This window comes from Salvelinus fontinalis, chromosome 18, assembly GCF_029448725.1.
Source record: "Salvelinus fontinalis isolate EN_2023a chromosome 18, ASM2944872v1, whole genome shotgun sequence".
In the NCBI taxonomy this organism is placed as follows: domain Eukaryota; kingdom Metazoa; phylum Chordata; class Actinopteri; order Salmoniformes; family Salmonidae; genus Salvelinus; species Salvelinus fontinalis.
This window is the reverse complement of record NC_074682.1, coordinates 16,854,078-16,876,618: the sequence shown is the minus strand read 5'-3', so window position 1 is coordinate 16,876,618 and position 22,541 is coordinate 16,854,078. Positions and strand designations below refer to the sequence as shown.

Here is a 22,541-nt window from a genome sequence, read left to right as displayed (position 1 = left end):
TGTTTGTAGATTGATAATGGCTGGGCTCATTTTTGCTTGTTTCTTATCTTCTCCAAATAACATTTTAGAGTTTTTCAATTGTATAGAAATGCAGTAAATGAGCTTCAACTTTCTTAAAAATGTATTGGATGGGGCTGTCAACCTCAAAAGGAGGAAAAAGGAAGACAAGCCTCTTTCGTTTCCTGTGTCACATCTAGCCCATCAAGACATTATCCTCATCTGACTAATGATAACCATGGTCTTACTTACACAGCCTGGGCCAAGGGACTGGACCCTGAGGGCCACAGAGAGAAGGCCTCGCCTCATTCAGTGACCCTGTATGTAAACAGAGTTGGGGGTTGTACGCTTCATTCAACGTAGTCAGGTCAGTGGGGGACGATACATAAGCTATCCTCTCGGTAGCTACAGCAAGGAACAGCTTGAAATGGAGACGTCTTGAACGGCTGAAGGAATACCCAGTCTCCCCAGCAGACCCAGAATCATAGATAATCGTACACAAGGTCTAACCGAAGTTTGACTTCCGCTTTATCCCAACCCCTCTCAAAGACATGCATACAGCAGGGGGCTGCTGCACAGGGGTCCCGTGGAGCAGTTGTTTTGGGGGTTGCTTTGCACAAGGGCACAACGGCAGACAATGGCATTTAGGATTTGATATCAGCAGCCCTCCGGTTGCCAGCTCACTTCCTGACCAATTTTTACAGTTCGAACTGTCAACCCTACGTTGCGTAAAAGTCTAAAAGTATTTGGTTTTAAATATACTTAAGTATCAAAAGTAAATGTAATTGGTAAAATATAAAAAGTATGAATCATTTTTAAGTCCTTATATTAAGCAAACCAGATGGCACCATTTTCTTGTGTCCCCATTTTCATTTCCTTGCTGTCCCCAGTCCACCTGGCCGTGCTGCTGCTCCAGTTTCAACTGTTCTGCCTGCGGCTATGGAACCCTGACCTGTTCACCGGACGTGCTACCTGTCCCAGACCTGCTGTTTTCAACTCTCTGGAGACTGCAGGAGCGGTAGAGATACTCTTAATGATCGGCTATGAAAAGCCAACTGACATTTACTCCTGAGGTGCTGACTTGCTTCACCCTCGACAACTACTGTGATTATTATTATTTGACCATGCTGGTCATTTATGAACATTTGAACATCTTGGCCATGTTCTCTTATAATCTCCACCCGGCACAGCCAGAAGAGGACTGGCCACCCCTCATAGCCTGGTTCCTCTCTAGGTTTCTTCCTAGGTTTTGGCCTTTCTAGGGAGTTTTTCCTAGCTACCGTGCTTCTACACCTGCATTGCTTGCTGTTTGGGGTTTTAGGTTGGGTTTCTGTACAGCACTTTGAGATATCAGCTGATGTAAGAAGGGCTAAATAAATACATTTGGGGTGTGTGTGTGTATAGCCAGGGGCACATGCCAACACTCAGACATAATTTGCAAACGAGGCAGTAGGGATGACCAGGGATGTTTTCTTGATAAGTGTGTGAATTGGACCATTTTCCTATCCAGTACTTTTGGGTCTTAGGGAAAATGTATGGAGTAAAAAGTACATTATTTTCTTCAGGAATGTAGTGAAGTAAAAGTTGTAAAAATATAAAAAGTACAGAAACCCCCCAAAAATGTCTTAAGTACTATTTTAAAGTATTTTTACTTAAGTACTTTACACCACTGGCTACCTGCCGCCCTCATAAGGATGTGAGATGATGTCACACAGTCCATATGATACAGTAGCAGAGTTGTGTCCTTACACAAAGCCGGGGGTATGACATTGGTTCTTTAAATAGGCTTTATTCATAGATATGCCAAACAAGATAACACCAATGAGCTGTCTCTGCCATTTGTCCACAACTCATCTGTAATTAATAAATATTTTTCTGTGTTCTGTTCCTGGAGATGACTGATTGGAAGAACATATTACATGTTGATGTCGTTTTTTTTCAGGCATGGAATGGTTAGGTTGCGGTAAGGGTTCAGGTTAGCCATACAGCCAGCCATGTCTGTACAGTGAGAACAGGCAGATCCGTGATGTACCACACGCCCCCCGCAAGTAGGGGGGTGGGGGCCACAGGCTCCAGTTGAAAGCTATGATTCCACCCTCTTAAATCCACTTTAATCAGTTCAGATAAAGAGGAGACAGGTTAAAGGATTTTTAGACCTTGAGACAATTGAGACATGGATTGTGTATGTGTAGAATTGCAGGCAATTTGCTTTAAAACAGCAACATTTATTTTCAGCCTAATGGCAAAATGAGTAGAATAGCATTGAGAGTAGCTATAAAGCTGCATATGTTTCTCCTTCCCCTCTGGCAAAATGTGTCGAATTGTAGGAAGTTAGCCCTTTCCCTGCCCTTGTTGAGACCGCAAAACTGCAGTACGCCATTGAGGCAGATAGTAGATTTACTATGTTGAGAACAGGTAAATGGTCAAATAATATTATTGGTATGTTTAAGGGAAAGGGGGATAAGGGAGGTACATTTAGAGGGGGGGAGTTGAAGCACAAATAAGGGGAGAGGAGATGCGTGTTTGTGCCGTCAGTAAAAATATATATTTTTAAATTGTACTGCATCAGGGTACATAAACGTGGGCATAGTCAACAATGGTATCATCATAAAATAACATCTGGACCAAACATTTGTCAGTGAGTCAGTCCTTCACTGAAGTGTAAATGAGAATTCCTGTCCCCTGTAAAGCAGTTGTACTACAGTGACCTCTCCTGACATGTCTCCATCTATCTGATCATGCCCAAGCTGATGGAGTTTGGGAGTTGTGTTTGGTATGTATGTATGTATGTATATGTGTGTGTATATATATATATATATATATATATATATATATATAATACATACATACATACATACATGCATACTGAAGAAAAATAAACAACATGTAAAGTGTTGGTCCCATGTTTCATGAGCTGAAATAAGATTCCAGAAATATTCCATATGCACAAAAAGCTTATTTCGCAAAATTTCTTTGCATCCCTGTTAGTGATAATTTCTCATCTGACAGGTGTAGAATATAAATAAGCTGATTGAAACAGCATGATCATTACACAGGTGCACCTTGTGCTGGGGACAATGAAAGGTCACTAAAATTAGCAGTTTTGTAATACAACACAATGCCACAAGATGTCTCAAGTTGAGTGAGCATGCAATTGGCATGTTAACTGCAGGAATGTCCACAAAAGCTGTTTCCAGGGAATTTGTGAATTTCTTAACCATAAGCCACCTCCAATATCATTTTAGAGAATTTGGCAGTACGTCCAACCAGCCCCACAACAGCAGACCAGGTGTAACCCCGCCAGCCCAGGACCTCCACATCCGGCTCTTCACCTGCGGGATCGTCGGAGACCAGCCACCCGGACAGCTGATGAAACTGTGGGTCTGCACAACTAAAGAATGTATGCACAAACTGTCAGAAACCATCTCAGGGAAGCTCATCTGGGTGCTTGTTGTCATAACCAAAACCAACAGACCTCGAAGTGCTGTAAAGTCCAAATGAGACCTAAAGCCTCCTTATCAATTACAGAATCGTTTTTCTGATACTTATTACATTTCCAGGAGAAGAAACTGAATGGACACTCAACATTGTCATCATTCTCCTGGAGAAGCACAGCCCCAGCACCGATTTGACTGGCATCTACCTGCAATTTGAAAGGTTTCCCAGAATTTGGTGCTGCCAACACAGGTGCCAATCACAAAAGAGCCTTAACTGCATCAAATGCCTCTTGACACTGGGTGGACCAGAAATTCAGCCTTGGCCTTCAGATAGGTCAGGGGGGACACTACTACCGAAAAGTTTTTACAGAAAGCACGGTAGTACCCCGCCATTCCCAGGAAGCACATCAGTTCTTTCTTTGTGGAGGGCTGTGGGAACTGCTTCACAGCCTGAACATTGGCTTCCACGGGACAGACAAATCCCTGACCAACAACCTTGCCTAGGTATGTGACTGTAGCTTTGGCAAACTCACATTTTGCCAAATCAATACCATTGTCCAACATATACTGCACCTCTGTTTCCAATTGCAGTCTCTTCTCAGATACACAATAAAATCTCTGTTTGATAGGCTTAGCATCTCCGATGTCTATATCATGCTCAATTAAGTGGGTTTGTGATAGTTTCAGAAAACAAAACAGGGTAGTTTCTAATAAGAGCTACCAATTCATCACGTTTCTCAGAGTCTAAATGATCTACCAAAACCCCAAGGTTTTGCAAAGTCTGGGAGTTTTTCAACCGACCATGTAAGACCTCACCCGAAACTTTAACTTCCTCCTCTTCTCCCTCCTCCACCAAATTAAAGCCACAAGATGCAGTGACTGGAGCAGCAGTCAACGCTGACCTCACCGCTGGAGTGCCTTCAACTTTGCTTAGATCACGGGAGTGATAACATTTTAACAGGTTCACATGGCATAATTTAGAGGACTTCCTATGACTAGGGGTTTCAATAAGATAGTTCAAATCTGACACTTTACGCAACACAGTGAAAGGACCACAGTATTTTGCCTGAAAAGGTGAACTTACAAGAGGCAGAAGAGCAAGTACACGATCACCGGGACTAAACTCACGCAGCTCAGCCTGTCCGTCATATTTCAGTTTCATTTTCCGTTGAGAACATTTTAGTTTTTATTTCGCTAGTTCACCAGCCCTATACAACTTCAACCTAAAACCATTTACATAGTCAATAAGGTTCCGAGGTGGTTCCTCAGGCAAACAACCATCCTGCAACACTGCTAAAGGCCCACGCACGTTATGACCAAACACTAAATCATTTGGGCTAAACCCTGTGCTTTCCTGCACTACTTCCCTAGCAGCTAACAGCCAAGGTAACCCCTCCCAATCTGCAGACATTTCTGTACAGTATGCACGAAGCAAGGATTTTAAAGTTTGATGAAACCGTTCCAATGCTCCCTGGCTCTGGGCATGGAACGCAGTAGACTTGTGTTTAACTTTAAGCTGATTGAGAACCTGAGCAAATAAAATGGGAGGTAAAGTTAGACCCCTGATCTGACTGGATGGTTTTTGGAATCCCAAATGTTGAAATAAATTGAGTTAACACTTTAACTACTGATTTTGAAGTTATGGTACGCAAGGAAAAAGCCTCCGGATATCTAGTTGCTTGACACATAAGTTAATAAGTAGCTATGACCTGACTTGGACCTTGGTAATGGCCTAACACAATCGATAATAAGATGCTCAAAAGGTTGCCCTACGGCTGGTATTGGATACAAAGGTGCAGGCTTTACAACCTGATTTGGCTTGCTTGTGCGCTGACACGTATCACAAGTTTTAATAAACTGAGCTACATCCCGCTTTAAACGTGGCCAGAAAAAATAACGAAGTATGCGATCATACGTTTTACGAACACCCATATGACCTGCCACATCACCATGTGAAGTTTGCAACACTTTATTTCGCAAACTAGTAGGTACAACTATTTGAAAGACTGGCTCTCTTAGACCCTGATTATAGTGTGGAACCCATTTCCAGACCAACAGCCCATCAAGAAGAAAATAACACTGAGCACTATTCCTCACCACTGAATCAGGAACCACTTTATCAAACAGATCAGCCAAAGTAGTATCGGCCTTTGGCTCAGCCATCAATGAATCTCTAGAACTAGTCAACTGTTCTGTCTGGAGTTTGACTGGCAACTCAAGACTTTCTGGCTTACTCTCAATCTCCTTACGAGAGGCCGCGCGGGTAACCGCACAAACTGGAAATACCTCAGGAGACAGTTTTGATCCGGAGATTCCCTTGCAGGGGACACTGAAGGTTGCTTCTTACAGATGTTTAGTTTGCCATCTGCCCACACCTTACTACCTGCCAAGTCATTCCACAAAATCATGTGGACTACCTCTACTGGCAACTGGGGTCTAACCCCAACATCTACATCACCCTCCACTAGACCACATGTTAGGGTAACTTCATGTAAAGGACAAGAGAATGGAACTAAACCCATACCACATACCATTACACAACGGCCAGTATCAGACTCTTTAGAGAACGGCAAAACAGATTCCAGAATAAAATAATCTAAAGCTCCAGTGTCTCTTAAGATCTTGATTGAAACATCTTGGTTGCCATTTACCAGGGACACTACACCCTCTGAAATAAAGGCTGAAAAATCACAGCGGGAAGACTGAGAATCACACTCAACTAGTGGCTGAAACAGCTCACCCTGGTGGTCAGAGGCTGTAACAGAAGCTGCCATCACAGCAGGTTTAACTTGACCTGACTTTTTGGATTTAAGCCGAGGACAATCTTTCTTCCAATGTCCTTCAACTAAACAGTAGCGACAGGTATTAGCATTAACCGGTGCTTTAAGTCCTCCAGACCCAAACTTCTGCTGAGGCCTTTGGAAAGAAGCTCCAAAAAAAGGTGACCTACTATTCCTAGGAGTAAAGTTATTTTTATGGTACATGTCACTGTTTGACTCAAAATGGCTTTTATGTGTTAGCCTGTACTCATCTGCAAGGATTGCTGCATCACTTGGAGACTTAACTTTACGTTCATTCATGTATGTAGCAACATGGTCAGTCACAGAATTTTTGAACTGTTCTAACACAATCAAATTAGACAGACCCTCAAAAGTACTAACTTCAGAAGCTGTACACCACCGATTAAATACAGAAGTCAAATCAAGAACAAACTCAGAATAGGTTTGTGAATCTAACTTTTTCCTGTAACGAAAACGTTGACGATATGCCTCTGGCACAAGCTCGTAGACCTTCAGAACTGCTGCTTTAACTTTAGCAAAAACTTTACTGTCAGCTACACTCAGTGCTGCAAAAGCCTCACGTGCTTTACCTGTAAATACACATTGCAACAACATAGTCATGTCCAATTCTGACCAAGCTCTAGTTTCCGCAATACGCTCAAATAAAGCAAAGTATGTGTCTAGATCTGACTCATCAAATTTAGGCAACAAACGAAGATTCTGTGAAACATCAAACTGTGGTAGTCCTTCTGGTCTATTAGCATTTCTCAATCGCTCTCTCTAACTGCATTTGCAACAGTTCCCTCTGCTGCTCAAAAGTTAATGAAGGGCTAGACTGAAAACTTGCACCCTCACGACTAGCAGACTGACCGCCAAAAACACCCATTTCCCTAAGACCCTGCTTTAATCTAGTTTTAACAGTCTCTTTAAATTTTTTATCAACAATCTCAATCTGATAATATTCAGCAATTTAAATTAACTGCTCCTTAGTACACAACTCTAAGGCTACCTCGGAAGGAGCGTGAACAAAACTACTCAAAATGGAAGACATTTTCCTCAACCAATACAACTATTACAAATGCTCCAAAAACACACAACTCACCTGCTGTCAGTCTGGGTTCAAGGACAGGAGCCACACCCCACTATCCTCCCAAAACAACTAACTAACTGGCCCTGGTCTTCGTGCAGTCACATGTGGTGGGGGTTTATGCACACAAAACCAGTGGAGTGGAAAAGACAACCAGAAACTGGCGGCCCTCCCATAACCACGGAGGTGCTCCCGAGCCGATGAAAGGGAAAAGGGAAAGGGATGCTCTACCCACGTTCACTGCCACCGAAAACAAAAACACCACGAGCCTCCTATTGACACTCGCTGATAAGCCTGAACAGGGGAGGACTCCCACCTGAAGAAAACCCAGAGTGAATTGCTTAGCTACCAAGCTAACTGAACCAAAAGAACACAAGACTCTCAATGCTCTCTTCAAAAAAATTGGCCCAACCAAAACATCCCCTCAAACTTTTTTTTTTGGCAATCTGAACTAAACTAACCCAAGTTAACTACTGTCCCGGACGAGCCCCCACTTGTCACAAGCCGGCTCATAGCCTGTGACAAAAATGAGGGGACACGAACAACAGGTATAGGCCAATTCAAAATGTTCTTTATTATAAACCAAACTATTAACTTTAAACTAAGAAAAAGGAATGAGGTGTGGAAGTATCATAATGTAAGGTGTATGTAAAGTGCATGGATGCGTGAATCTGTGTGTGTGAATATGACTGAGTGAAAACTATGCAAAACTACAAAGGAACAAACAAAACAGGATCATACCTGGAGCAGAGAGAGATTAGTGAAGCAGCAGTTTAAATACCGAGCCCAGGTAACTCCAATCACTAACGACCCTCCTCTGCCTGCAGGAGGAACCGCCCCCTGCACTGCAGAGGAGCCGTGACAACAGCGTGTTCCAATTCCCGCCAATATTCAGCAACTTCGCACAACCATTGAAGGAGTGGGACAACATTGCACAGGACACAATCTACAGCCTGATCAACTCTATGTGAATGAGATTTCGCAGTGAGGCAAATGGTCACACCAGATACAATTTTTTTATCCATGCCCCTAACTTTTTGTAAGATATCTGTGACCAACTGATGCATATCTGTATTCCCAGTCATGTGAAATCCATAGATTAGAGCCCAATGAATTTTTTTCAATTGACTGGTTTCCTTATATGAACTGTAAAATCTTTTAAATTGTTGGTTATTTTTGCTAGGTGAAGTTACAGTACATATCCCTTGTTTACTCTTCCCTAGTGACAGATAGATGGGGTGTCACATCACTCGTGCCTCAGTCATAGCAATGTTTTCCTTTTGTCTAACTGATCCTGTGTAATCTGTGGGGACATCCAGGCAATTACTGATATTCTATCAGCCACAATGGGAGAGATCTGTAATCTATTTAACATTTGATATTCATAGGTCAAATATTTTATACATTGGAAGACATGTCATTTCATGACTGATAATCTCCTCCCTTGTCAATAAAGCATGTTCATACCATTGACAGTGTTAGAAGATCAGTTCATACTGGAGTGATCTTGTCCCTCTGGTGGGTAGAAGTGGTCCCTGCAGCTCAAATCAGAGGAACAGGAGTTTTAACCCAACTATTGTGGCTGAATTAGAACAAGAACTAAATACTGGAATTATGCCATTTGATACAAAAACAAGGATAGATCATAACATGTTAATTCTTACTAATCTAATTCTGTGTGGGACAATGACTCACAAACATGTTTTACTTGAATGTCAGAATGAGTTTATGTACAATAGGACAGAAACAAAACATTACCTCAATTCATAAATACTTCTCCACAACTGGTTGTACAGTGCTATGATTGTACAGTATATGCGTCACTGCATGTGTTCAGGTGTCCCCCTCTGTTCTCCAGAGCAGTACCAGGTGCCTGAAAAGGCTCAGTGATACTAACAATCTTCTGTATTACAATCTTTCAAGATCATCAGTGACAAATACAAGGAAATGGAACACTCAACTTATGCACACCCTCAACACCATGGTTCTCTCCCTCATAACCAACTAGAACTGAAGTAGTGAGAGGAGAGATGGAGAGAAGGCCTGGAGTCCATACTGGTCTGTGCTAATGAGCTGAGGCAGTTCTCGGTTCTTTACTCTTGCAGTGATGGGAGGAGTATGGAAGTGGAGGAGCGTAGCAACACTATGGGGGATCTTATAAGCGGAGCCAGTACATGGCACTGCGCATCCTGTTGTAGTCAGGCAGCTGCTCAATAGGGCCTGTACAACAGAGAGAAAGACAGATGAGAGAAGGATAGAGTCTGGACTTCCAGACAATAACAAGCCTATTGTCTTAGTCAAACGACTATAGCCTATTATTTAACATCCACCTCCTGTAATGAAGCAGCCAATTTAACATTCAAACATTTGCCAAAATGCAATAGCGGGCAAACACTGTTCTGAACAGCGCACCCAAGGCTCCCGAGTAGTGCAGCGGTCTAAGGCACTGCATCTCAGTGCTAGCAGACGTCACTACAGGCCCTGATTCAATCCCGGGCTGTATCACAACCGGCCGTGATCGGGAGTCCGATAGGGAGGCGCACAATTGGCCCGGCGTCATCCGGGTTTGGCCAGGGTAGGCCGTCATTATAAAATAAGAATTTGCTCTTAACTGACTTGCCTAGTTAAAATAAAGGTTAAATTAAACCTAATGCGAGCGATTCCATATTAGAAATCTCAGAAACAGAGGGATTCTAATAGCAACAACTACAATGGGTTGTTAATATGACTAGGATTGTGCTTCTGGACAACAAAAATAACTTGATATGAAAACCAATAGAACAGGAAAGAATTGCTGGTTAATGTCAAGAGGAAGTCTTTATAAAATAATTGCCTCCAATTAACAATATGTCCCACTTGGATTTTGGCAAGGCTACTTTGAAGCAAGGTAAGAATTGCCTCTATGAACTGAAGTAAAACGTTCAGGTTTCAAACAATTCTACTGCCTCAAGGTCACATTGCAAAGTGGCGTGTGGCGCGCTGATAGCCTCCCGCTGACTATGGTCTACGCACACGAATGGGAGGTGTGCTTTAATTATGTGTTGATGGAGAAATAAAGTAGCTCTAAAATCATGGCCATCAACAGTTACACTCGATTGCATGTAGAATAGTTATTTGTTGCGCAATGACTGGGCTTACGAAAGCACGTTTCACTCCTGTACTGGCTTTTTGAGGAGCTGCTCTTGTGCCGTCTCTGACAGGTGATAGGCTATTCCGTTTCTCAAACTAGGCTCTGTAAGCTGTGGCATGTGATAAGATTTTTTTTAAACCTAGAGACCGATAAGCATGACCAGTCAAATGTATTTTTCGGCAGCTAACCGATTTAAGTCAACATCCCTTGTGGTAACTTACCAACAGCAGAAACGGCGGGACACTTGTCATAGATGTATTTGGAGCAGACGTCACGCACCATCTTGGGCGTCACAGCCTGAGGTGGAGACAGGGACAGAGATGGTAGGAAGAATGTGGGTGAACGAAGTGGGGGTCGGTTTGGAAGAAAGAGGCGCAGAAATAGCACCCTCTAGGTGGTAGGAGGGTGTAACAGCCGTATGTGTGGCGCAGTGAAGGGGGTTGTACTCACGTTGATGCGGACGTCCCACTCAGCCAGAGGGATACGGCGGCCGTAGTTCAGGACATGTCTGCCGATGTCATCACATATCGGTGTCGTTCCTACAGGAGAGCAGTAAGGCAGTGTTAGTGGGGACCAAGGAGTACTAGTTCACCATGTCATCTCCAGTACCACACCAACATTAAAACGGGAAAAAACAGCACATTTCTATGTTTTGTAGTAAGAGGAAGATGAGTGTTTCCAATTAAATCAACCAATTAGAAGGCAACACCTACTCAAAATTGGTTAAAATCACACCGATGTCATTATTTTTTTTTTTTTACATGTTGATGTTTGTGTGGTGCTGGATGAGAACGTTTCTGAAATGTCCATTGAAGTTTCTTATGGGCTACATGAGGTAAAGATCTTACCGTTGAGCTGTCCCACCAGGCTGGCCTTGAGGGCATTCTTGGCTCTGGCAATGTCACTCTCTGTCACTGTGGTGCACAAGTTCATCCTTCAGGGAGAGAAAGGAAAAAGGTGGGTCAATACCATCAAATTTAAAAATACACAGGCTGAGGACCAGTGTTCGACGAGGACTGCATCCATGTGTAGCGCTTGAGTGTACGTATTGTAAATCCCAACTAACCATGCGTTCTGTGACCAGTGCATCATGTCGTCGATGTGGTGTTTGTCAGTGACAAAGTAGATGCCCAGCAGACCAGTGTCACTGTAGGAGGAGTGGAAGGCCTGGAAGCTGTGGCACAGACTCTCCTCTGAGGCTAGACGAGCCAGGCGACTGCTCAGGTGCTTTCCACCACCGAAAGTGATGTCATAGCTGCCAATGATGGAGTTGGCCACCATGAGAGGCACTATGTCTGGGCTGGCGGCACTGGCACCCTCCACGGCGATGGCAATGTGTGCCAGGGGCATATCGTCATCACGCATGCGGATCTACAAAGAGGGAGACAACGCAGGGTTAACAATATGAACATTCTTAATAGAACAAAGAAGAAAAGCTCTGGGCCTCCCGAGTGGCGCAGCGGTATAAGGCACTGCATCACTACAGCCTGGGGTTCCATCCCATTACCGGCCGTGACCGGGAGTCCCACAATTGTCCCAGGGTTGTCCAGGTTAGTGGAGGGTTTGGCCGGGGGCTTTACTTGGCTCATCACGCCCTAGTCGACTCATTGTGGCGGGCCGGGCGCCTGCAGGCTGACTTCGGTCATCAGCTAAACGGTGTTTCCTCCGTCACATTGAAGCAGCCGGCTTCCGGGTTAAGCGAGCGGGTGTCAAGAAGCACGGTTTGGCGGGTCGTATTAGAGTCTCTCTCTCTCTCATTGGGGAGTTCCAGCAATGAGACAAGATTGTAATCACGGAAAGGGGGTGGAAGTGACAGAATAAACCCTCGGATGGGATGCCTGTGCCCTTGTTCAGACATCGGTAAATTCAGACAGAGACCGGAGCGTTCCTCACCTCGCTGCCAGAGAAGCGGCAGGGGGACAGAACAGGCACAGCATCATCCTCGTACTCAAAGGAAACACCACTGAAGTGCTGCTTGGCCAACCCAACCAGCTCCTCGTGAGTCACACCTACACAGAAGACAGGCAGTGAGCCATTACAAACAAGGACGACATTACACACACACAAAACAATCAATCAGGGCCGGTTTGTATTTGCATATTATACCTCTCTACACAGCCTTAACATGGCAGTGTTAATGTATGGGAGACATACCTCCAGCAGCTGCCAGCACCATGCGGGGGGCCTTGTAGTGGCTCCTGATGAAATCTACCAGATCCTGTCGACTCAAAGTCCTGAAGGGAAGAGACAGATCAAAACTAAATCGGAATGCTGTGAAATGTAACAGGATGCTGTAATGGGTATGTGGGACTTTCCCTAGTGTTTTGGCTTGGCCCTAGCATGCTCTGACCCAATAAGATTCCCTGGTAGGCTCAGTGTGTGTGTGTACCTGGCATTTTGGGATGGCCCCAGAACACTGTGTCCTAAGGGGGTGCCCTGGAAAGCTGTAGCGTGCAGCAGGTCCAGACACACGTCCTGCAGACTGCCCTCCACCTCCTCCAGCTCTTTCAGCACTACACTCCTCTGCTGCTCAATGTCAGCCTCGCTCAGGGCATTGCTCTGCAGCACCTCAGATAACAGCGCCACCGCTGGGAATAGAGTACTGATTCAGTACACACACATACATATATATATATAGCCACGACAATAACTAGAGGACATGCACAGTAAACTATACTGAACAAAAATATAAACACAACATGTAAAGTGTTGGTCCCATGTTTCACGAGCTGAAATAATATATCTCAGAAATGTTCCATACGCACAAATTTGTTTACATCCCTATTAGTGAGCATTTTTCCTTTGCCAATGTAACCCATCCACCTGGCAGGTGTGGCATATCAAGAAGCGGATTAAACAGCGTGATCATTACACCGGTGCACCTTGTACTGGGGACAATAAAAGGCCTCTCTAAAATGTGCAGATGTCACAACACAATGCCATAGGTGTCTGAAGTTGAAGGAGGGTGAAACTGGCATGCTGACTGCAGGAATGTCAACTAGAGCTGTTGCCAGAGAATGTAATGTTAATTTCACTAACATAAACTGCCTCCAAAGTCGTTTTAGAGAACTTGGCAGGGAGTCCAACCGGTCTCACAACCACAGACCAGGACTGCCACATCACCTGTGGGATTGTCTGAGGGGGGTGGGAGGGGTGATGAGCATTTGTTTAATAAAGCCCCTTTGTGGAGAAACTCATTCTGATTGGCTGGGCCTGGCTGCCAAGTGGGTAGGCCTTTGCCCTCAAATGGCTGCGCCCCTGCACAGTCATGTGAAATCCATAGATGAGGGCCTAATTAATTCATTTCAATTGACTGATTTCCTTACGAACTGTAACTGTCAAATTGTTAATTGTAGCGTTTATTTTGTTCAGTATAATTGACCAAAAGGCAAGAGGTGCTTTACAACTACAGTGGATTCGGAAAGTATCCAGACCCCTTCATGTTTTCCACATTTTGTTACGTTAGTCTTATTCTAAAATTTATAAAATTACATATTTACCTCAATCTACACACAATACCCAATAATGACCTAGCAAGAACAGTTTTTTCAAAAAGTATTCAGACCCTTTGCTATGAGACTCGAAATTGAGCTCAAGTGCATCATGTTTCCATTGATCATTCTTGAGATGTTTCTACAACTTGATTGGAGTCCACCTGTTGTAAATTCAATTGATTGCACATGATTTGGAAAGGCACACATCTGTCTATATAAGGTCCCACAGTTGACAGTGCATGTCAAAGCAAAAACCAAGCCATGAGGTCAAAGGAATTGTCTGTAGAGCGCCGAGACAGGATTGTGTCGAGGCACAGATCTAGGAAAGGGTACAAAAACATTTCTGCAGCGTTCAAGGTCCCCAAGAATACAAGAAGGGCCTTGGTCAAGGAGGTGACCAAGAACCCAATGGTCACTGACAAAACTCCAGAGTTCCTCTGTGGAGATGGGAGAACCTTCCAGATTGGTGGAGTGCTGCAGAGATGTTGTCAATCAGGCCTTTATGGTAGAGTGGCAAGACAGATGCCACTCAGTAAAAGGCACGACAACCCGCTTGGAATTAGCCAAAAGGCACGTAAAGGACTCTGACCATAAGAAACAAGATCCTCTGGTCTGATGAAACCAGGATTGACTATTTGGCCTGAATGCCAAGCATCACATCTGGAGGAAACCTGGCACCATCCCTACAGTGAAGCTTGGTGGTGGCAGCATTTTGCTGTGGGGATGTTTTTCAGCGGCAGGGACTAGGAGACTAGTCAAGGTAAAGATGAACGGAGCAAAGTACAGAGAGATCCTTGATGAAAACCTGCTCCAGAGCGCTCAGGACCTCAGACTGGGGCAAAGTTTCACCTTCCAAAAGGACAACGACACTAAGCACACAGTCTATCCAACGCAGGAGTGTCCTCAGGACAAGTCTCTGAATGTCCTTAAGAGGCCCAGCCAGAGCCCGGACTTGAACCCGATCTAATATCTCTGGAGACCTGAAAATAGCTGCCGTGACGCTTCCCATCCAAACTGACAGATCTTGAGAGGATCGCTGCCAAAGGTGCTCCAACGAAGTACTGAGTAAAGGGTCTGAATACTTATGTGATTGTATAAAAAACAGTTTTTGCTTTGTCATTATGGGTTGTGTGTAGAGCTGATGAGGGGAAAAAACAATGCTAAGTTTTAGAATAAGGCTGTAATGTAACAAAATGTGTTAAAGGTGATGGGTCTGAATAGTTCCCGAATGCACTGTATATACACAAACACTCCCTCTCTATGACCAGGGGCTTATAAGAACCCCACCCCACCCACATACACACCACTGAATTATCACATCTTATAAACAGTCTCCATTCCTTATTCCTGTCTCATTGTGTCTGCAGGTGTCTGGTTGGCACACCTTTGGGCAGGTCCTTGGCCAGGGTCTTCATGTAGTAGGCAGTGTGCTCCCGGGAAGTGTATGCACTCAGGTGAGCACCCATGGACTCCACCTGCTGCTCCAGGGCCATCTGGGGGTGCTTCTTTGTCCCCTGGGGAAAAGAAACAAAAGGAAAAGGGGGAGAACAGAAAAGTGTCAAATGCTTTTGGGCCAGTCTGGTGCAGTAGTTAAGTGTGAAATCCCTTATGAGACTCAAGGTAGATGTCACAGCTGTTATGTACCTTGAAAGCCATATGCTCCAGGAAGAACCCAGCTCCATTGTTCTTCTCAGTCTCGTAGCGACTTCCACAGTTGATCCACAACCCAACCTGAGAGAGAGTACAGGTGGAACTTATACCGTGCTGCGCAAACAAATAGACAGCCAGGTTCATCTGAAATGTGACTGTATTACGCAATGTTTCTCAAAACCATCATGAACAGTACTTAGATTGTATAATCAATGACACAGCAGAGGTCCTTACAGTGCATGTGTCATGTCCAGTCTCCTCGGATGCGATCCTCAGGCCATTGTCCAGGGCAGTGAGACGGGTCTCCGGAGCTCCTAGAAGGCTCTGGGCATAGGTCACCGTCGCCTGGCCACGCCGCAGAGACAGCAGGATGGGCTAGAGGGAGAGGATAGGCAGCTGTGAAGAGATTCTTCAGGAAATTAATTTGGTTGTGTTGATAAAGACTACAGCTGGTGTACGGATTCCATGTATGAAATTGCTGAAATAATTTGTAGTAATGGGATATAGAATCAGCAAAATATGAAATTTTCCAACTCAATGTCATCATGGCCAATAAAAATGTTAAATGGACAAGAGAAAGTGTGGGGTGATCTACTGACTTGATCCCACAATAAGTGATAGCTACCAATTTACACGTACAGCCTGTCGACCTTGCTAGCTAATACGTTGGAGGTAACAGTGAGGGGCTATTTTTTTTGTTTATCTTCAGTGAGGGTCCGTCAAGAAAACACTTCACCGGTTAGCTAGCATAGCAGCCCCCTACAGTTTGCAGTCAAAATAAACTTCATAGTTAGCCAAGATCATATAATGACTTTCTAACGAGCTCAAATTAACATATGGCCAGTGGAGTGTGATTACCAGTCAGCAACGCAACTGGTCGACTACTAAAATATACTGTCATCATTTATCTGGACAAGAGGTAACCAACATCTGCTAGCTAACTGGTTAACTTAACGATTGGGCGAATAGCTAAGGACAACGCGGAAGATGGTCCAAATGACCTTGGGTTAGTTCTTAAAATTGAATAAACGCAGGTATAGGTTAACTAACATGATGTCAACATTTCCACTCATATTACGTAATCTACAGTGATGTGTTGCGCCTTTCCTGACAATATAATGTTTACCGGCTAGCTATCACTTTGTCTGGTTACACAGCCAAGATAGCTCGCTAACGAGCTACAGCCAGAGACATACTTCTGCTACAGCCTACACAGGGGCCTACTTTTTTTTCGCTGTGGTGAAAGAAATGCAGATACCAACCAACAACGTTATTTTCCTTACAGACCCCTCAAATGCCAAGATGTTCCTGAATACTTACGCTACGTGCTTTGGCTAGGGCTCGACCCACCGTGCTCCCGACTCGGCACACGGACGCTGCCATCTTTTCCTGGCAAATAAAGAAAGATCAGCTGCGCGCACGTTCCACAAAGTGAACGTACGCGAAGTCCTGTATAGAACTGTGACGTCAGCGGTTGACGCAAGCAGCAGCGTCAACAAGTCGGACAAAGGCTACACTGTAGCAGCATACACTGTTATCTAAATGACAGTATTATACAGAAATGCTAAACAATCTAGCTAAGTGGATTCAATCCTGACTTTATTATAATGAGGTAGGCCTACAATGGCTGAGTGCAAAAAACTGCTTAAAACATTAGGCAACAGTAGTCCAATACCCCCCTCTGTCAGGAGCTCTTGTAAGTTCCCCTCCATACACATATGGTCCTGATCACCCTATGGGTGAGGTTCTTGTGCCTGGAGATGTTCTGGAACCTGATCCCAGCATGAGGTACCAGAGGAGTGGGAACAAGCAGGGCAGGGGGCTCCTTGTCTGGGTCTTGAAGGTTGATGACCTCCAGAGGAAGGAAACGGCTTTTGTAACTATCAGGGGCAGCAGGGGGCTTATAACTCTGGGGCCTTATAACCCGGGGTCTCTACCAGCAGTCCATGATATGGGACTGGGTGGCAGATGGAGGGAGTTGACAAGGCTCAGGCGATGCAACCTCCAGGACTCTCTGGCCAGCAGCCTTCAGGCACCTCTTAGAAGAGGCCGGCTTGGGTTTCTCTGCCACAGCCTAGTTGTCCTTGCTTTGGTGATGCCGTTTGGTTCGAGACTCTGGGGAATTGGATGTTTTTTTAGGATGACGGCGGGCCATTTTATCTGAGAGCCCTCAACAAGGAGGTTGACCCCCACATACTGAGGCACCTCCCTGTTGCCTATAGACAGAGAGCAAGAGAGAACATCTGTATAACCTCTTATTCAGGGCAGAGATAGTCTGGCTAACACCGAACTCTCAAAGTCCTCCTGACGTCAGAGTCTGGAATGGATCTTTGGTGTCGGCACAATGTGTCGATAATGAATGGAGTTGTGCTTTTACTGGTTGCCTCTGTCTTTCTCACTCAAACACCCACACACACAGCCTCCGAGGGAGATTTATTGGTTCCCAGTCTTTAAACTTAAATCCATTTTTATCTAAGTTCTACCAGAATGTTATATGTGCAACCAGAGGAAAAAAACTAGACCACCTTTACTCCACACACAGAGATGCGTACAAAGCTCTCCTTCGTCCTCCAAATGGCAAATCTGACCATTACTATATCCTCCTGATTCCTGCTTACAAGCAAAAACTAAAGCAGGTAGTACCAGTGACTCGCTTAACACGGAAGTGGTCAGATGACGCAGATGCTAAACTACAGGACTGTTTTGCTAGCACAGACTGGAATATGTTCCGGGATTCTTCCGATAGCATTGAGGAGTACACCACATCAGTCACAGGCTTCATCAATAAGTACATTGATGAAGTCATCCCTACAGTGACCGTACGTACATAACCCAACCAGAAGCCATGGATTACAGGCAACATCAGCACAGAGCTAAAGGGTAGAGCTGCCGCTTTCAAAGAGCGGGGCTCTAACCCGGACGCTTATAAAAAATCTCGCTATGCCGTCCACCGAACCATCAAACAGGCAAAGCGTCAATACAGGACTAAGATTGAATCCTACTACACCGGCTCTGACGCTCGTCAGATGTGGCAGGGCTTGCAAACTATTACGTACTACAAAGGGAAGAACAGCCACGAGCTAGCTGCCCAGTGACACGAGTCTACCAGATGGGCTAAATGCCTTTTATGCTCGCTTTGAGGCAAGCGACCCTGAATGCATGCATGAGAGCACCAGCTGTTCCGGACGGCTGTGTGATCACGCTCTCCGTAGCCGATGTGAGTAAGACCTTTAAACAGGTCAACATTCACAAGGCCGCAGGGCCAGACGGATTACCAGGACATGTAGTCCAAGCATGCGCTGACCAACTGGCAAGTGTCTTCACTGACATTTTCAACCTGTCCCTGACCGAGTCTGTAATACCAACATGTTTCAAGCAGACCACCATAGTCCTAGTAACCAAGAACACCAAGGTAATCTGCCTACATCGACCTGTAGCACTCACGTCTGTAGCCATGAAGTGCTTTAAAAGACTGGTCATGGCTCACATCAACACCATTATCCCAGAAACACTAGACCCACTCCAATTTTCATACCACCCCAACAGATCACGCAATCTCTATTGCACTCCACACTGCCCTTTCCCACCTGGACAAAAGGAACACCTACGTGAGAATGCTATTCATTGACTACAGCTCAGAGTTCAACACCATAGTGCTCTCAAAGATCATCACTAAGCTAGGGACTCTGGGACTAAACACCTCCCTCTGCAAATGGATCCTGGACTTCCTGACGGCCCGCCCCCAGGTGGTAAGGGTAGGTAACAACACATCTGCCATGCTGATCCTCAACACGTGGGCCCCTCAGGGGTGCGTGCTCAGACCCCTCCTTTACTCCCTGTCCATCCATGACTGCACGGCCAAGCGCAACTCCAACACCATCATTAAGTTTGCCGATGACACAACAGTGGTAGGCCTGATCACCGACAACGATGAGACAGCCTATAGAGATGAGGTCAGAGACCTGGCAGTGTAGTGCCAGGATAACAACCTCTCCCTCAACGTGATCAAGACAAAGGAGATGATCATGGACTACAGGAAAAGGAGGGGTAAGCACACCCCCATTCTCATCGACGGGGCTGCAGGGGAGCAGGTTGAGATCTTCAAGTTCCTTGGTGTCCACATGGTCCAAACACACCAAGACAGTCGTGAAGAGGTCACAACGATGCCTATTCCCCCTCAGGAGACTGAAAAGATTTGGCATGGGTCCTCAGATCCTCAAAACGTTCTTCAGCTGCACCATCGAGAGCATCCTGACTGGTTGCATCACTGCCTGGTATGGAAACTGCTCGGCCTCCATACGCAAGGCACTACAGAGGGTAGTGAGTATGTCCCAGTACATCACTGGGGCCAAGCTTCCTGCCATCCAGGACCTCTATACCAGGCAGTGTCAGAGGAAGGCCCTAAAAATTGTCAAAGTCCCCAGCCACCCCAGTCATAGACTGTTCTCTCTACTACCGCATAGCAAGCAGTACCGGAGTGCCAAGTCTAGGACAAAAAGGCTTCTCAACAGTTTTTACCCCCAAGCCATAAGACTCGTGAACAGGTATTCAAAAGGCTAACCGGACTATTTACATTGTGTGTCCCTCCCAACCCCTCTTTTTACGCTGCTGCTACTAACTGTTTATCATATATGCATAGTCACTTTAACTATACATTCATGTACATACTACCTCAATTGGGCCGACCAACCAGTGCTCCCGCACATCAGCTAACCGGGCTATCTGCATTGTGTCCCGCCACCCACCACCCGCCAACCCCTCTTTTACGCTACTGCTACTCTCTGTTCATCATTAATGCATAGTCACTTTAACCATATCTATGTACATGTACATACTACCTCAACCAGCCTGACTAACCGGTGTCTGTATGTAGTCTCCTGTTAAATCCACTTCAATCAGTGTAGATGAAGGGAAGGGATTTTTAAGCCTTGCGATATTTGAGACATGAATTGTGTATTTGTGCCATTCAGAGGGTGACAAAATATTGAAGTGCCTTTGAACAGGGTATGGTAGTAGGTGCCAGGCGCACCGGTTTGAGTGTGTCAAGAACTGCAACGCTGCTGGGTTTTTCAAGCTCAACAGTTTCCCGTGTGTATCAAGAATGGTCCACCACCCAAAGGACATCCAGCCAACTTGACACAACTGTGGGAAGCATTGGAGTCAACATGGGCTAGCATCCCTGTGGAACGATTTCGACACCGTGTAGAGTCCATGCACCGAAGAATTGAGGCTGTTCTGAGGGAAAAAAGAAGGGGTACAACTCAATATTAGCAAGGTGTTCCTAATGTTTTATACACTCAGTGTATATGTATGTAAATTATATTAAAAAACTTGTACTGTATTGGTTGTATAGGGTAGTTGCTGACCATGTTGTCATTGGCCATACCATTGTATGAGGGTATGTTATTGCTGTATGTTAATGCTTTAATTACCAATTACCAATACTACTTTTATAGCCTCGCTACTGTATATAGCCTGTCTTTTAACTGTTGTTTTATTTCTTTACTTACCTATTGTTCACCTAACACCTTTTTTGCACTATTGGTTAGAGCCTGTAAGTAAGCATTTCACTGTAAGGTCTACACCTGTTGTATTCGGCGCACGTGACAAATAAACTTTGATTTGATTTGAAATGTTAATGCCTAACCTCTGTATTCAAACATTCAACCATCTGACATTTTCAAGTGTGACCTCATGACTTATCCAACTGTCTTTATACATACATACTGTATACACACAAAGGCTGAATCTACTGAGAGTGTAAGCCATACAGAACACCCATAGCTTATATTATATCTGCTGCTGAGTCCAGTGGAAAATAAATGCTGCACTGTAGCAGAAACCCCTATTAGTTGAAATGTGGCTGTGTGTATGTTCCTTATCTTTGACAGACAGATGATTACAGATGATTTCCCACACCACTGTCAATGCATGGTGTTGGGCTTCCATCAGTGTGCTGATATCCATACTGCCTCTGCCCCGGATGGACACACTTTCTGGGCTTGGGGCCCTCCAAAGAGACACTGGCCCAGGAGCCCATGGTCTCTACTCCCTATATCATGTTGTTTCCAGTTTGTACTGTTCTTTAAGTCTCTGTTTGGCTTGATCAGTTTGCCATAGTAACTGTACAAATAATTCACAGGTTATTGTGAGGTTTCAATTATGGAAACTATAATACCCAATGCATAATTACAAACATGTCATATCCATTCAAATGTTTACATCCACTGTTCATCTAATGTGAGACAGTTGATTGGTGCATGCAACGTGTCTTTACTAGATGCAGTGGACTATAAAGTGGGTAAAATTGTGGACTATAAAGTGGGTCAAATTGCTGAGTGGAGACAGCTTGGCTACACCTGTCACGTTTCTTACACCCTGGACCAGGCAGTGTTACGTTACACCTACTATTGTCACCTACTACTTCAGACAGTGGAACACTGGCCGAGTTCTGAACAGCCTATATCTGTGACATTCACAGATTAACACAGCAGGAGGACTAACCAAAAATACTAAATGACAAAAATGAACCTGTCATTGATAGATAGACACAAAAATCAACTACCTCTTTCTCACACTGCCACGTCTGTATTCGTGATTTTGCTGTTCGTTTACAAGACACCCATGCTTCTAAAGACCCCAGCTTCACTCAATGATTGTGAAGCTACAATAATCAGAGTGATTGCCCGATTGCACAAAACATTTTTCCCGGGAATAGATTTAATTGTCCGTTCACCTTATTCTGCGTACGGAGTTTCTTGATGTTTAGGTCTACTGACATTTCAGTAAGGAAAAAACGAGTTGTCAGAAAGCGAATTTTCGTGCATACTTGACTCGCCTCATAGGACATGGTGCGTTCTCCAGCTTGCAGGGTTGCACCTGTTCAATGCCATTTCTCCCTGCTATCAGTTTAGCCAGCCTAGCCCCCTGTCTCCATACTGTAACAATGGCGAATATGAGACATAT

At 44.8% G+C, this 22,541-nt stretch overlaps 1 protein-coding gene across 1 annotated transcript; it reads right to left on the bottom strand.

Annotated features, from left to right (window-relative positions):
- Positions 1-9,003: 9,003 nt before the first annotated feature.
- On the bottom strand, positions 9,004-17,030 carry LOC129815073 (cytochrome b-c1 complex subunit 1, mitochondrial-like). Its single transcript, XM_055868409.1, has 12 exons — positions 16,896-17,030; positions 15,810-15,950; positions 15,570-15,656; positions 15,310-15,439; positions 12,821-13,019; positions 12,586-12,665; positions 12,325-12,440; positions 11,498-11,802; positions 11,280-11,365; positions 10,882-10,970; positions 10,653-10,728; positions 9,004-9,521 (listed from the first exon to the last, which is right to left on the bottom strand). Exons 1-12 carry the CDS (start codon positions 16,956-16,958, stop codon positions 9,457-9,459), a joined length of 1,437 nt encoding a protein of 478 aa, XP_055724384.1. The 5' UTR covers positions 16,959-17,030; the 3' UTR covers positions 9,004-9,456.
- Positions 17,031-22,541: the final 5,511 nt, after the last annotated feature.

Bases quoted from the DNA above. Each gene is read 5' to 3' on its own strand.
- LOC129815073 (XM_055868409.1), bottom strand. From the start codon at position 16,958: ATGGCAGCGTCCGTGTGCCGAGTCGGGAGCACGGTGGGTCGAGCCCTA. The intron at 11,803-12,324 runs GTGAGGAACGCT...CCCTCTTTGTAG, and splicing joins GCCGCTTCTCTGGCAGCGAG to ATCCGCATGCGTGATGACGA. The intron at 10,729-10,881 runs GTGAGTACAACC...TCTCCACCTCAG, and splicing joins AGTGGGACGTCCGCATCAAC to GCTGTGACGCCCAAGATGGT.